Raw genomic sequence first — 16300 nt, forward strand, 5'->3', positions numbered from 1 at the left:
CATATTATTCCTTTTCCGCCCCGGTCGCAAGGCGACCGGTGCGGAAAAATGGCGGACAGTCTTTCCGTCCGCCGTGGTCCCCACCGCCATCCTAATATGGCGGGGGGAAATCTGGCAATCCGCCCGATATCATAATGGACCCCCATGTGAGTACAATTCATCTCAATGATGTAAAGACTGGGGAGGATAACAATATAAAATGGGTGCCCTTTACTTTTAGTATGATATTAAGCAAGAAAACAGAAAAATAAATTTCTGTTCTTTTTTCGTAAACTGTTGTTCTATTTCCAGACAATTTACCAGAGTCAGAGTATCACGAAAGAAGGATTTCAAACTTTGAGAGCTTTAAGCAAGAAGCAAGTAAAGTTCCTGATTTTAATTCCACAAAAAACTGTTTCTATGCTTAGGCTACGATACATGATCTACTCTGTAAAGTAGCAGCAAAATACCACTAGAAGGGATCATAATTCAACTAATGCTTCTGTATTAAAGAATAACCATAGCACTCCTCTTTTTCTTTTTGGAAATTGTCTGTGTACATAAAAATCTATTTATTATGAGCTCACTAGTTTAAAAAAATATATAATCTATTTATCACTGCTCAATTTAAAAACATACCGCTTAATTTGATTAAATCACCTATCAGATAAAATATAGAAATGAAAAGGTTATTCTTGTTTTGAGAATGTGCAATTTATTTCTACATTTCCTAATAGTGAAAGTAACCAGATTAAGGAAAATCAGAAAGGGTAGCACTAGCTAGTTGGACAGTGTTTAATTAATTTTGGGAAAATGTCAGAAATGTCATATTTTTAAGATATTTTTTTTCACATAGTCATAGATAGCCTATGCATTTCAAACTGACCTATCACATTCACACTCATTATACTTTTAAAAAAATCACTCAATCGTGGCCATATTTCTTTAAGTATATGACATCAAGTTGCCTTGCACTATACTGGTTTGGAGTCTTTGAAAAGTAATACATTCATTGCAGAACATAAATAGGCTTCATAAATAAGTACCAAACAATATGTTGAACTTTTTTGAACCTCATAATCATTTTCTTTAAACCTAGAGTCATTTGGAAATTCATCTTTTGATATGTCAACTCAGATAACCTATAGTAGAAGACACATTTCATAATTAGCATTTCTGAAGATTTTGAAAAAGGAGTAGAAGCGTCTAATTGGAGTGCAATCAGTTGGTGAGCATCTTGGTGTTTTCTGCTACTCTGCGGTTTGGATATTGCCTTTCTTACTGTGTAGGGGACTTCTGTCTTAGTATAAAGGAGACATCGTGCAGTATAGTTCCTCTATAGAGCAAAATATAGCTCCCAACATCATGACAAGGAAATAATGCAAGACAGGCAATGAACAATCTCCAGGCAAGTTGTTTAACAGAAGTAGTCTCCTTGACTAGATTTGTGCTTGCCCTTACCTTTGTTTTAATGCAATTTCACATACCTTTTTCCTTCTGGAGAGTCTCTGAAATTTCAACGACAGATATGTTACTTGTGGAGATTTAATACACAAAGGTGCCAAATTTCAAAGGCAAACATTCAAATGATATTCCACGTTTGAATATTATGACAACTGTGCTAGAGTGTAACTAAAGCAATTCACAAAAATGACGGAAACAGTGTTAAAAATGATGAGATAGAAAATGTCACAACACAATCAGCACTTGACATTTTGAATTAAACACAAAAAAATAAATCTGCGTTTGGAACACTACACGAACAGCAACTGGGTGCAGCAATTCTTCAGCTGTGTAAAAACTTCGTATCAGTGCGTAAACTTAACTTCATATTAAAAATTGGGGAAACATCCTTTACAACGAAACTTTTACAACGCAGTGCTTTTACAACGCAGGTTTTACAACGAAAACCATTACAACGCATTGCACTGGGGGGCGCTCTAGGATAGGGAATAGTTTTAATTTACTATCCAACACCTTCCCTACTATCCACGGGACAGGAGTTGGAATAGTAAATTAAACTATTCACTATCCAGCACCCCAAAGCGCTATGCGTTGTAACAGCAGGCGTTGTAAAAGCTGTGTTGTAATAGCATGCGTGGTAAAAGCATGCGTTGTAATGTCATACATCCTAAAAATTGTGGTGCTTTGCATCACTTTTGTGAAGCAAACACAGTTCAAAATGTTTGTACATCTGGAACTAAGATGCTATTGAGCTGACTTGGACTGAAAGGAAATGCTATACTTAAGGTTGTATTGAAATGTACATTCTGGGATACTTGGGAACAAGCCAGCTCATGAACACAGCAGCATTATCCAGTTCCCAAGGGAAGAAGCCAGATTAAGTATTTAATTATACCATCCTAGAGGTGGGTGAGTGCCAATGCATTACAAATGTGATTCATTCTCTGGGAATTCAGCATTCTCCATTGTATCTCCTTTGCTATAGAGTCACATGGGTCTCATTCCTCACCTCCAGGTGCAAGAACTCAGCCAAAGTGCCAGTATGAATGAGAAATCCCTTTGGACTCCAATTCATATATAACACACTAAGCAATTCTTTATAATAAGTACATGCTGGAAAAAATAAATCTCACAAGATGCGTTCTGTGACACAATGGAAGTCTAACACCTGTTTCATTTATGAATACCACATTCAAAGCCACTGTTGCAAGGATCCTGCTCATACACAGAACTGTGCAGAGACCCAGGACATCAGTGAATTGTGGTGTGCCAGAAACTCACCTCAGTACCTAGAGAACCCCAACCAGCTAGCATCAGTGTCACATTAGCTCTTCGTCCTATAGCAAAGTAACCAATGATTAGACAACCTAGAACAAGCGGCTTAGGACCATCTCAGGGGGGAAGTGAGAACACTTTTTTGTTATACGCTCATACCAGTCCACAACAGGAGTAAATTGGAAACACTGCAAGGTTAAAATATTTATTTTAACAATGTGATCTCATATGCAGTACCTTAGCCAACATAAGCAGACGTATGATTAAAAATAATATGGTCAGCATGGTTACAATTCCATAAAATACAAAAGGAGAAATCATATTACAATGATGGTGAAAACGGGTCCTATAGTGCCCAATTTTAATACCCTCCCTATATAGGAACTATGTATTATAAACTATAGAAGGTCTCTTAGGCTTGTGTGGGGGACCCCATTATCTTTCCGCTCAGTAGGAGTAAATTACATATGGATCAGCATAGGCTCTCTGCATCCCTGGAAACGGAAATCTTCCACGTGTGTGAAATCATGGCGAGTGTGTGTATAATAGGGGCGCCAGAATCTTAGTTGGCTCGCAGCTGCCAAATTATTATGTCTAGAAAGCGTTACTCGAATATGCCAAAACACAGCTAACATGTTTTGATCACCTTGACGGCTTTAGCAATCACTGTGCACACCAGGGGCACGATGTAAGTCTAGAGATGTTTAAAACAAAACCTTTTCACATGTGTAGACCTTCGTGAAGGCTAACTTACAAAAACAGCTATGCAGTTGTAACAGCGGGGCTAGGAATAGGCAGGAGTCGTATTTTTGTGGGTCTTGTATTTATTCGGTCTAATAAAGAATCAGTACAGGTCTTGCGTACAGGTACTTTTCGAGGAGATCGGCTTCTCTCTCCTCGAGTCTTGCGAATAATTCCCTCCTCCTTCCTCCGGACGGGGCTCCTCCTTCTTCTGGCTCCCGGAGGCTCCGTGCTGTCCGCCCTCGCCGACACCACCAGGGGAAAACAGAAGAGAGGTGGGTATCAATACCAGGAGTAACTGTTGTCACTGAATCACAGGGAAGGGATCGTGGGGGGGTTTCACCCAGTGCTACCAAACTCCCATCCCCTTTTCCTCCCTCTTATCCCACTCTGTGCAGTGAAGTGAAAGTGAGGGAATCCCTGGGTTGTGTCTAAGTACGCAGCCCTACTACGTGAGGCGACTAGCTCTACGCTTGCACCACCCCAGGAAGCGGTCACGCACCTCTGTGAGCCGTACCCCTCCTGGCGTACGGCTGGGCGGAACGTGGTGTTGGCCTCCGGGCGGGTCCTCCAGCTCCGCTCCTCTCCAGTCGGCTCCTCTCGTCTCAGGGTCGGCTGCTGTAGTCCCGGCAATCCGCTCTCTTCTCTGTTCTTGGGTTGGTGCTGCCTCCTCCTCCTGTATGCTCAGCTCGCTGATCCAGCGTCCGCTGTCGATCCACGTCTGCCTCTCGTCGCCTCGTCCTCCGCTCGTCCTCGCTGCTTCCCGCCACTCCGCTCTCCTTCACACTGACCACTCCTCCGGTGAAATAACACACCTGGGTCTGTTCAGGGACGTCCTTTATCCTTGGGGCCGGCTCCTCCTCCCGCACACCTTCGGTCCAGTTAAAGGGCCAGTCCTCCTCATCGTCGCAACTGCATCTTTCTTGGCCAGACCAGGTTGCAGAAAGCGGGGGCTGTGGAGAAAGAAGGGGGGGGCACATGAGGTTAGTCCGCGCCCTAGAGCGGGGCGCGCAAGGGGGCCCTGGTTACACACCTCCCCCTCCGGACGCTTCCGATCGGGAAGCGGATTCCTGGACAAATAGTCGGCCCCCGTGTTGTCCACCCCCTTTTTGTGGCACACCCTGAAAGAATAAGGCTGTAAAGCCAAGAACCAGCGCATGACCCTGGCATTGGAGGATTTGTTCCGAGCCATCCACAACAGAGGGGCATGGTCCGTGTAGAGCGTGAAGGTGCGGCCCTCCAGGTAATAGGCTAGCTTCTCGACAGCCCATCGGATAGCCAGGCACTCCTTCTCCACCGTGGCGTATTTGAGTTCCCGCGGAAACAGTTTTCTGCTGATGAAGAGTATGGGGTGATCCAACCCGTCGCTGCCTTCCTGCGACAGTACTGCGCCAATACCGAAATCCGAGGCATCAGTGTGTAGCGCAAAGGGCCGCGTAAAGTCAGGCGAGTTGAGAATAGGCGTAGACGTGATTCTCCGTTTCAGCTCGGTAAAGGCGTCCAGCATGGCCGGGGTGGGTGATGACAATGTCGATTGTTTGACCGCCGTTTGGAGGACATCCGTAAGGGGAGCTGCCACCTGCGCGAACCTGGGTATAAACCTCCTATATTATCCAATAAGGCCCAGAAAGGCGCACAGTTCTTTTTTTGTGGAGGGAAACCGGGTCTCGGATATGGCCCTCACCTTTTCCATTTGGGGTTCTATGAGTCCATGTCCCAGGACGTATCCGAGGTATTTAACCTTGTGAAATGCCAGTCTGGATTTTTTTGCGTTAATCCGCAACCCGGCCTTCTCAAGGGTCTCCAATACTTCCCGTAAATGCACCAGATGCGATTCCCAGTCTGGACTAAACACCACGATGTCGTCTAGGTAAGCTGACGTAAACGCTGATAGGTCGTGTAGAACATTGTTCATTAGTCTCTGAAAAGTTGCAGGAGCACCATGCAGACCAAAGGGCAGCACGGTGAATTCGTAATGGCCCTCTGCTGTTGAAAACGCTGTCTTATGGCGGTCCTCTTCACGCAGTGGGACCTGCCTGTATCCTTTTGTCAAGTCAATCGTGCTGATGAAGGCGGCTTCTCCCAATTTTTCAATTAGTTCATCAATCCTGGGGATAGGGTATGCATCACATTTGGATATCTCGTTCAGGGCCCGAAAGTCCATGCAAAACCGTCTCGTTCCATCCGGTTTTGGGATAAGCACAATCGGACTGGACCAGTCGCTATGGGAAGGGCGAATGACTCCGAGTTTTAACATGTCTGCCACTACTCGACGTATATCCTGTCTTCGGGCCTCCGGTATCCGATAGGGACGGATTTTAACGGTCTTTCCTGGAGTAGTGTCAATGTGATGTTCAGCCATCGCGGTTCTCCCCGGGAGGTCGGAAAACACCTGTTCCTGTTCCCTAAGGACTTCCATCAGTTCCTGTTTTTCTTTGTCTCTCAGGTCCTCATTAATCACGAGTTGGGGTATGGTGGAGGAATCCGGGTCCATCTTCTCCTCTGCCAAGTGTATGGCGGTAGGAGGATTCCCGAGCCATTTCTTTAACATATTAATGTGGTACACCTGTTTTTTCCGCGCGTTGATCAGCAATCGATAACTGGTGTTGCCTATTGTTTCCACTATTTGGAACGGTCCGCTCCACTCCGCTTTGAATTTCTGGGTCGAGGAGGGCAACAACACTAGCGCCCAGTCCCCTTTCTCCATCTTTCGCCACTTCTTTCCTTTGTCATATACGGTTTTTTGTTTCTGCTGGTTTTTTTCTAGATTGGCGAAGGCCAGATTACGCAATTTGCCCAGTTTGGAACGGAGGTTACGGGCATAGTCCAAGGTTTTGGCTGTCTCTTCGGGGGTTTCCTGCTCCCAGGCTTCTTTGGTCATGTCTAGCAGAGAGCGGGGTTGTCGGCCATACAGAAGCTCGAAGGCTGAAAACCCCAAGCTACTCTGTTTTTGGCCTCTGATGACGTAGAGGGCAAGCGGAAGGATCTGGTCCCACTCCGTGCTGTTGACTTCTAACATTTTCCTCAATGTCGTTTTCAACGTACGGTTGTACCTCTCTACGAGGCCATCCGTTTGCGGGTGGTACACCGCAGTGCGAATTTGGTGGATGTGTAACAATTTACAGACCTCTCCCATAAGACGTGATACGAAGGGGGTCCCTTGGTCTGTTAGAATCTCTTTTGGGAATCCCACTCGTGAAAACAATTCCAACATTTTGTCCGCGATGTTCTTCGTGGTCGTAGAGGTGAGTGGGAAAGCCTCTGGGAATCTAGTAGCATAGTCCACCATTACCAGGACGTATAGGTGGCCTTTCCTGGTTTTTGGGAGGGGCCCTATGATGTCCATTCCTATCCGTTCGAATGGTACCCCTATGATGGGGAGGGGCTGTAAGGGCACTGCTGGGGGTCGGGTCATGTTACGTTTTTTGCAAATGTCGCATTGTTGGCAGTAGATCATAGCGTCTTTATATATCCCTGGCCAGTAGAAACATTTCAGTAGGTTCTGTGTCGTTTTCTCTGCCCCGGTATGGCCTGCTACCAGGTGGGAATGTGAAAAAAACAACACTTGTTCCCTAAAGGAGACAGGGACTACCAACTGTTCTGGGTCTTCCTCTTTTCCTTGTCTGTACAACAGTCCGTTCTTGATGAACAGGCGGGGATACGTAATGGGAACCAACCCCTGGGTCTGGTGAGCTGTCTCCCAAGCGTTGAACAAGGACGCGTCGTTGGACTGGGCAAATAGGAAACTGCGGTCCAAGGTCCACGGGTCTGGGGAGACCAGTGCAGCGGCGTCCTCCTTTGGTTCGATAGGCTGCCTTGTCTCTCTCCTCCTCTCCAGACATCGTTCGAACATCGTCAAGAAGGCAGGATTGTCAGTGCCTATGATCAGGTCTTCGGGAAGGGTGGGTAGTACCCCGACTTGGGATGGGGGTCCTTCTTGCGGTTTCAGCGGTATCACGGCCACTGGGTAGGGTTTCACATCCCCATGGACACAACGGATATACACACGTTCTTTAGGGACGAGCTGTTGGGGATGTACATGGTGGGCCTGTACTACTGACTGGCGGCAGCCGGAATCGAGTAGTGCTTGCACAGGGTTACCATTAATCCTTATACTTACTCGGTATGCGTTTCCCATTTCCGCCGAATATAGGACGGTGCGAGGTAAGTATCCCCCCTCCATGGGTTCTTCGGTTGGCTTTCTCTTTGGACACAGTCTCGCGATATGACCCCAGGTCCCGCACTCGAAACACTGAGGCCCACTGTGGGGAAGGGGCTCGTTTTTCCAAACCCGAGGTCTCGGGGTTTCGGGGATCCTCACTGGTCTTTTATCTGTTTGGAAGTTCATTTTCTGTTTGTCGGTTTCGACAGGCAACAGGGGTCTTTGTTGGACTCGGGAGAATGTGTTGGCCATCTCAACGGCCTGTACAGTGGTCAGGTCGTGGTGCTGTTTCAGCCATCTTTGAGTGGCAAACGGTAAGGCTTCTAGGAACTGCTCCAGATAGATGCGGTCCATGATTTCTTCCTTGGTGCTATCATTTGGGCTAAGCCACTTATCCGCAGCCATCTTCAGCCTCACGAAGAGAGTTTTCGGCGTCTCACCGGACACCCCCCTTTCCCTCCGAAATCTGAGCCGGTAGGCTTCTCTGTCTAGGCCCAGATGGTCCAGGATAATTCTTTTAATGACCGAGTACGGGGTGTCTCCTCTCGGGTTCGCCACCTGATAGGCCGCCTTGCTTCCCCGACCAATAACGGTGCCAAGAAGAACGGCCACTTCGCCCCGGGCCAACCACATGCTCGGGCTGCCCTCTCGAAGTTAAGGAGGAAGGCATCCGGATCTTCACCCGGTTGGTACTTCTGTAGGGAAACACCACTCATAGAATGCGGTACGCTACTCAGGGGGACCTGTCCCACGGACAGCGGGGGATCCAGAGCTCTGGCGGCCACGGCGGTTTTGATCAGCTCTCTGTCTGCTTCTGCATCTCTCAATTGCTGCTCAGCCAGCCTTTCCAGCCTCTCCTGCCCTTGTACCAGGGCCTGAACGACTCCTTCCATCGTCGGGTTGCTGACGGTGCTTATGCCCGCATTCTCCACCACTGTAACAGCGGGGCTAGGAATAGGCAGGAGTCGTGTTTTTGTGGGTCTTGTATTTATTCGGTCTAATAAAGAATCAGTACAGGTCTTGCGTACAGGTACTTTTCGAGGAGATCGGCTTCTCTCTCCTCGAGTCTTGCGAATAATTCCCTCCTCCTTCCTCCGGACGGGGCTCCTCCTTCTTCTGGCTCCCGGAGGCTCCGTGCTGTCCGCCCTCGCCGACACCACCAGGCGAAACCAGAAGAGAGGCGGGTATCAATACCAGGAGTAACTGTTGTCACTGAATCACAGGGAAGGGATCGTGGGGGGGTTTCACCCAGTGCTACCAAACTCCTGTCCCCTTTTCCTCCCTCTTATCCCACTCTGTGCAGTGAAGTGAAAGTGAGGGAATCCTTGGGTTGTGTCTAAGTACGCAGCCCTACTACGTGAGGCGACTAGCTCTACGCTTGCACCACCCCAGGAAGCGGTCACGCACCTCTGTGACGTACGGCTGGGCGGAACGTGGTGTTGGCCTCCGGGCGGGTCCTCCAGCTCCGCTCCTCTCCAGTCGGCTCCTCTCGTCTCAGGGTCGGCTGCTGTAGTCCCGGCAATCCGCTATCTTCTTTGTTCTTGGGTTGGTGCTGCCTCCTCCTCCTCAGCTCGCTGATCCAGCGTCCGCTGTCGATCCACGTCTGCCTCTCGTCGCCTCGTCCTCCGCTCCTCCGCTCGTCCTCGCTGCTTCCCGCCACTCCGCTCTCCTTCACACTGACCACTCCTCCGGTGAAATAACACACCTGGGTCTGTTCAGGGACGTCCTTTATCCTTGGGGCCGGCTCCTCCTCCCGCACACCTTCGGTCCAGTTAAAGGGCCAGTCCTCCTCGTCGTCGCAACTGTATCTTTCTTGGCCAGACCAGGTTGCAGAAAGCGGGGGCTGTGGAGAAAGAAGGGGGGGGCACATGAGGTTAGTCCGCGCCCTAGAGCGGGGCGCGCAAGGGGGCCCTGGTTACAGCAGTGTTGTGTGAAAAAGCAGTAAAAGGTAAAATTGTGTTTAAACTTCTATTAAGCCATGCTGCATAACGTGCGCGCAAAGAAGGCCTGAGGCCATACTACACCCTCCCTTGATCTGGGAACGCACAAGAAAGGGGGCAAGATTCATAGAACGCAAAGTTCAAGTTCGAATGAGACTGAACCAAGTTCAGGAATTTTGCCAAACTTCATAATTGGGAGTGAAAATCCGAATTAAAAAGCAACCAAGTCAGTAGAAACATTCACGAGTGGCCATGGTGTGCATAAGACCTCAAAAAATTAACAAAAACATGAAGGCATTAGAGAAATATTTTTTTTCACGAGTGCAAAAAAATGCCACGCCTCAATCCAACAATGTATAGGCACCGTATGTTGCAACTGCTTCCAACAGAAAGTCATTTTCATCATCCATGAACATTTCAGCCATCCAATTAAGTAATGGAAATGAACATACATGTTCTTCAATAGCCAGAGCCTCTAGCAGAATCAGAGGGCAACTTGGGCTTTCTTCAAGATAACTGCATGCCAGAAAGTCATTATCCGCAGCCTATATGTTCCAGTTGCCCATGACCCCATGAGCCGATGCGCAGGCCATAATCCTGAAACCAGAACAATCTATTTCATGAGCAACTAAGGGACTCATTAGTAGATTAAAATCAAGGTCAGGAGACACCGTGTTGCAGAGACACAAATCCAGGGCCCATTCAAATCCACAATCCAGGCAATGGAAAACAGGCTGCATGCAAGTAAAGTATGAGAGCCGGAAAGACAAACCAGTCGCCAGAGGTAGCGATCCATAGTATTGTAGCATCCGCTTACTTAGCTGGAGCAACCGGGGCAGATCGTTGTGGGGCACAGAATGTGCATCCATTTTGGAGTAAACAAATTAACAGCAGCACACCCGCTCCCAAAGTGAGAATTAACAGGAAACCTCAGAAGAAACTCGAAAAAATCGAATGAAAAAATGCAGGGATCACACCAAATATAGTTTGGAATGAGGTCACAAGGCCAGAACTTACTAGTTTAAAAAAGTGCGCCAGGCCCGTGGTTGACGAGGCATTAAAGATTTTGTGAATCAAAGCACCAAAATGCAGGGGCAGGTCAGTATTTAATAAGGCATGTACCTCAGTACGAGTGTTTGCAACGTGAAGGACTAATGTTTCACGCGCAGATGTAAGAGTGACCTCTTTCTGGGACAATAGAGCTCTTATTTGACTCATCTTGTTGAACTCTGCTTTTAAGGTCAGAATAGAAGGTCAGATGGAAACATCAAGCATCCCATGTGGCGGAGAAAACAGGACATTCTTACAGCAAACTACACGCTGGGAAACTGTAACGATATACGGAATACCAGCAAGAATACCACAGCAATCTTCATTATTCAATAACAAATAACTACCGTTTGCTAACAACGTGAAAGTTGGTGTAATAGCCAGGGTGGGAGTGCCTTTAAAAACACATGCAAGATTAGGCGCTGTAATATTACCGGAAAGTGCAATTGCAGATTTCTACAGACAAGAGAGTGATCTGGTGTTGAAGTAAAATCTTCACCTTTTAAATAAACCATTTTTCCTTCCCTCAAGCACCTATATGTAAACAGGAGATTCCACACTTCATGTAAAAAGGTGCTACCTAAGGGTTCAAATCTGCCTATGGCATAGTGTTTCATGCAAGATTCAAATTTAAACAAAAGAAAAGGTAGAGTTATTAACCCATGGATAAGCCAAACTGCCGAATTCGATTCAGCCACTAAAAATGGTAATGATTCCAGTTTTTCAATATGCAGCAGTGAAAACGTGGCATCTTTCTTTGACATAAATTGTCAAATTAAAAGGCAATAACAACGTTGTTATGTTCATGTAATCCCAAGGCACCCGCCCAGATTTCAAGGTTTGAAGAGTCCATGCAAACTGCATAATAGAATGCAATTGATTTTGTCCATGATACAGCAATCAATCAATAAATCTATCACAGAGTACTTGTAGAGCACACTACTTACCCGTGAGGGTCTAAAGGCGCTGAGGGGAGGGGTTGCTGCTGCTGCTCAAAGAGCCAGGTCTTGAGGAGTCTTCTGAAGGTGAGTAGGTCTTGGTTCTGCTGTATGTGGGTAGGGAGGGTGTTCCAGGTCTTGGCGGCGAGGTATGAGAAGGATCTGCCACCGGAGGTCATTTGTTGAATGCGGGGGACAGCGGCGAGGGCGAGGCTGGCGGAGCGGAGCTGGCGTTTGGGGGTGTAGAAGCTGAGTCTGCTGTTAAGGTAGGCTGGTCCGGCGTTGTGGAGTGCTTTGTGTGCGTGGGTGAGGAGCTTGAAGGTGATCCTTTTGTCGACGGGGAGCCAGTGTAGGTCTCTCAGGTAGGGGGTGATGTGGCTGCGGCAGGGGACATTGACGATTAGTCGGGCGGAGGCGTTTTGGATGCGTTGTAGTCGTTGTAGGTGTTTGACTCGGATTCCTGCGTAGAGTGCGTTGCCGTAGTCCAGTTGGCTGCTGACGAGGGCCTGTGTCACCATTCTTCTTGTTTCAGTCGGGATCTACTTGTAGATCTTGAGGAGCATGCGGAGGGTGATGTAGCAGGAGGAGGAGACGGCATTGACCTACTTGGCCATGGAGAGGGAGGAGTCGAGGATGAATCCTAGGTTGCGTGAATGGTCGGTGGGTGTTGGTGCTGTTCCCAGTGTGGTCGGCCACCAGGAGTCGTCCCAGGCTGAGGGGGTGGGTCCGAGGATGTGTACCTCCATCTAGTCCGAGTTCAGCTTCAGACGGTTGCTCCTCATCCAGTCGGCGACGGCCTTCATTCCCTCGTGGAGGTTGGTTTTGGCGGTGTGTGGGTCCTTGGTGAGGGAGAGGATGAACTGGGTGTCGTCGGCATAGGAATTGATGTTGAGGTTGTGCTGGCGGGCCACTGGTGTGAGGGGGGTCATGTAGATGTGGAACAGTGTCGGGCTGAGCCCTGGGAGACGCCGCAGATGATGTCGGTGGGTTCGGATTGGAAGGGTGGGAGACGGACGCTCTGGGTGCTGCCGGAGAGGAAGGACGTAGTCCAGTTAATGGCCTTCCTTTGGATTCCGGCTTCTAGGAGACGTGTCTTTAGAGTGCGATGGCAGACCGTGTCGAAGGCGGCCAACAGGTCCAGGAGGATGAGGGCTGATGCTTCGCCGTTGTCTAGTTGGCGCCTGATGATGTCTGTGGCGGCGATGAGAGCTGTCTCGGTGCTGTGGTTTCGTCTGAATCCAAACTGGGATGGATCCAAGATGTTGTTGTCTTCTATGTGCGGGCCACTTACCTGTTGACAATTTTCTCGATGACCTTTGCTGGGAAGGGGAGCAGGAAGATGGGCCAGAAGTATTTGAGGTCCTTGGGGTCTGCCTTGGGCTTCCTGAGGAGGGGGTTGATTTCGGCGTGCTTGCAGCTTTCCGGGAATGTTGCTGTTTTGAAGGAGATGTTGATGACCTTCCGTAGTGGGGGTGCGATGGCTGCGTCTGCTTTGTTGAATACGTGGTGTGGGCACGGGTCTGACGGAGATCCTGAGTGGATGGAGTTCATCACCATGCGTGTCTCGTCGTCGTTGACGTTGAGCCAGGAGGTCAGGCGGATGGTGCTGGTGGTGTTCGCATGGGAGGTGGAGTCTGGTGTAGTTGGAGTGGTTGTGGTGTTGAAGCTGTCGTGGATGTCAGCAATCTTGCGGTGGAAGAAGATGGCTAGTGAGTCACACAGTTCTTGTGAGGGCGGGATGTAGTTGGCGTTGGAGCTGGGGTTGGAGAGCTCCTTTACGATGCTGAAGAGCTCTTTGCTGTCATGTGCGTTGTTGTCCAAGCAGTCTTTGAAGGAGGATTTCTTGGATAATTTGATGAGGTGGTTATGTCTGCGGGTGGCATCCTTGTGGGCTACGTGGTTGTCCGGTGTGCGTTTGTGGAACCATATTTTCTCCAGTTTCTGGTATGCGCGTTTGGAGGTCTGGAGCTCGTCGGTGAACCAGGTGGCTCTCTTGCTGGTATGGCTGTTGGAGGGTTTCTTGAGCGGGGCGAGGGTGTTGGCACAGTCGTCGATCCACTGTCTGAGGTTGCGGGCCACGGTGTCTGGATTGTTGCGATTGGTGGGTGGGTTCCGGTCAAGGGTGGTGATCAGCTGGTCTTCGGTGACTTTGCTCCAGCAGTGGCGAGGCAGCTGTTGGGTGCGGTGGTTGGTTTCTTGAAGGTGAAATTAATGCAGCAGTGATCGGTCCAGTGGAGTTCGTGGTGTGGTCGAAGGCGACATGGGTGCCTATGGAGAAGACGGGGTCCAGCGTGTGGCCGGCGGCGTGGGTGGGTGCGGTGACAAGTTGTTTGAGGCCGAGGTTGGCGAGGTTGTCGATCAGGGTGGCGGAGTTGGCGTTGTTGTTGTTCTCGAGGTGGAAGTTCAGGTCCCCAAGGAGGATGTAGTCCGTGGAGGCGAGTGCGTGGGTGCTGGCGAGGTCAGGGATGGAGTCACTGAACTGAGCCCGGGGTTCCGGGCGGTCTGTAGATGAGTGTTCCTCTGAGGGTGTTGTTGGGGTAGGTGTGGATCCGGAAGTGCAGGTGTTCGGCGGTGTGGAGGGTGTCGTCTGCGTTGGTGTTGACCTTGAGGGTGGACTTGTGGATGATGGCTATTCCTCCTCTGGTTCCATTGGCGCAGTCCCTGCAGGTGATCTTGTAGCCGTCTGGGATGGCTATGGTGATGTCGGGCGCCGAGGAGTCATTCCACTAGGTCTCGGTTAGGAAGGCCAAGTCTGGGGCGGAGGTGTCGAGCAGATCCCAGAGCTCGATGGCGAGTTTGCATGCGGAGCGGGTGTTGAGAAGTATGCAGTAGAGGTTGTGGGGTCCAGTCCTTGGAGGTTTGATGGTTCTGTCGTGGGTGAAGCTGCATGTGCGGCAGGAGGAAGGTCCGTGGGTCCGCTTTGGGGTGGCCTGGAAGCAGGTGTGGTTTTGGCCGGTGTTGAGTGTGTCAGGCTGCTGGCATCGTAGTGGAGTCTGGTGTCGTGGCGTTTGCAGGGTCCAGGGGTTGTGGCGCTAAGTGCGGTCCAGGCACGGACGGGCGCAGACAGCTTGCCTTAGGTGCTCCTTCGGCACGCCAGCGGCGCGGCCCCCAGCTCCTGCCATTTGGAGGGGAGCTGGGAGGGAGGAGCAGCTGGGAGGCGGGAGGTGGATGACAGGGGATGGCGAATGGGCGCGGGGGAGCGGGGCCACAGGGGAAGCAGCGGCAGGAGGTGAGCAGTGGGCACAGGGGGCGAGGGAAAAATCAGGGACAGTGAGGGGGACAGAAGGCAAACAAGCACAATTAGGAGAGCAGAAGACAAGAAAACTAGCACAATCAGGGTAACAGGAGGCAAGAAAAACGAGCACAATCAGGGGAGCAGAAGGCAAGAAAACAGGCACAAATCAGGGGCAGCGAGGGGGAGCAGAAGGCGAGAAAATGGGCATAAATCAGGGGCAGCGAGGGGATGCAGAAGGCAAGAAAAACTAGCACAATCAAGGGGCAGATGGCAAGAAAACCGAGCACAATCAGGGGGCAGAAGGCACGAAAAACTAGCACAATCAGGTCAAGAGTCGCCCTCCTCACCGCGCAGCAGCCGGCCTATATTGGGAGGTGGGAGGGAGGAGGAGCTGGGAGGCGGGAAGCGGGGGAAGCGAATGGGCAGTGAGGGGGCGGGGCCGTAGGGGACACAGCGGCGGGAACGTGAGCGGCGAGGGCACCAAGGCAGCCGGGCACAATCAGGGGCAGCGAGGGGGAACAAAAGAAAAGAAAATGAGCACAATCAGCTGGGCAGAGGCAAGAAAAATTTATCACAATCAGGGGGCAGAGGCAAGAAAACGGGCACAATCAGGGGGCAGAGGCAAGAAAAATGGGTACAATCAGGGGGAAGAAGGCATGAAAAACTAGCACAATCAGGGGGCACAAGGCAAGAAAAACAAGCACATTCAGGGGGCAGAGGCAAGAAAAACTAGCACAATCTGTGGCAGAGGCAAGAAAAACGATCACAATCAGGGGCAGAAGGCAAGAAAAACAGGCAAAATCAGGGGGGAAGAGGCAAGATAAACGGGCACAATCAGGGGGCAGAGTCAGGAAAAACGATCACAATCAGGGGCAGAGGCAAGAAAAATGAGCACAAACAGGGGCAGCGAAGGGGACACACAGGCGGAGCTGTGTGGTGGGGGAGCGACCTACCAGCAAGGTCAAGGGTCCCACTGCAACATCTTCTTGTACAATATCAACAACAGATGAAACAATATTATCTAATGTGTAAATACAGGAAGAAAGGGTGTTAATGCTATTATCTACAACGGCAAGCACTTAAAATAAATTAGCCTGATCAAAAGCTCTAAGCCTAGAAGCAGCTTCAATCTGGGACAGTTTCCAAACTTCGTTGTAAACAGCATATATCCATCTTTTCGTTCTGCCTGCTGCAGGCCCTTTTACAAAATCATTTAAATCAACGGTGTCAGTACGTTTGGACAAATGCAGTTTAACTGACACTAAGGTCGAGTGTTTGAGCCAACTCTGACACAATTTGCCTACAAAATAGGTGGTGAGCGGAATGTTGACTCTGAAAATGGGGATCTACTCTAACCTCTGAATAGCCAGGGGTCAGACCCAGAAAACGGTGCTGGTAGGAATCCAGACTTTTTAGCCATAGCAACCAGCCTTCGGGATTAATGCTGGAAACATTAAAAGAGGAATTACTCAACAGGGCTTGTAATTCACTTATGGAAGTGTTGGTGTAATTATAC

At 49.6% G+C, this 16300-nt stretch overlaps 1 protein-coding gene across 1 annotated transcript in view; it reads right to left on the reverse strand.

Annotated features, from left to right (window-relative positions):
* LOC144752371 (butyrophilin subfamily 3 member A3-like) overlaps positions 1-16300 on the reverse strand; it is a 400845-nt gene that overhangs the window by 207379 nt on the left and 177166 nt on the right. The window contains exon 14 of the mRNA XM_078640306.1: positions 1467-1487. Within this exon, the coding sequence (XP_078496432.1) occupies positions 1467-1487 (21 nt within the window). The remainder of the gene's footprint in view (positions 1-1466; positions 1488-16300) is intronic.

Source organism: Lissotriton helveticus, chromosome 5_1, assembly GCF_964261635.1.
Source record: "Lissotriton helveticus chromosome 5_1, aLisHel1.1, whole genome shotgun sequence".
NCBI classification, from domain to species: domain Eukaryota; kingdom Metazoa; phylum Chordata; class Amphibia; order Caudata; family Salamandridae; genus Lissotriton; species Lissotriton helveticus.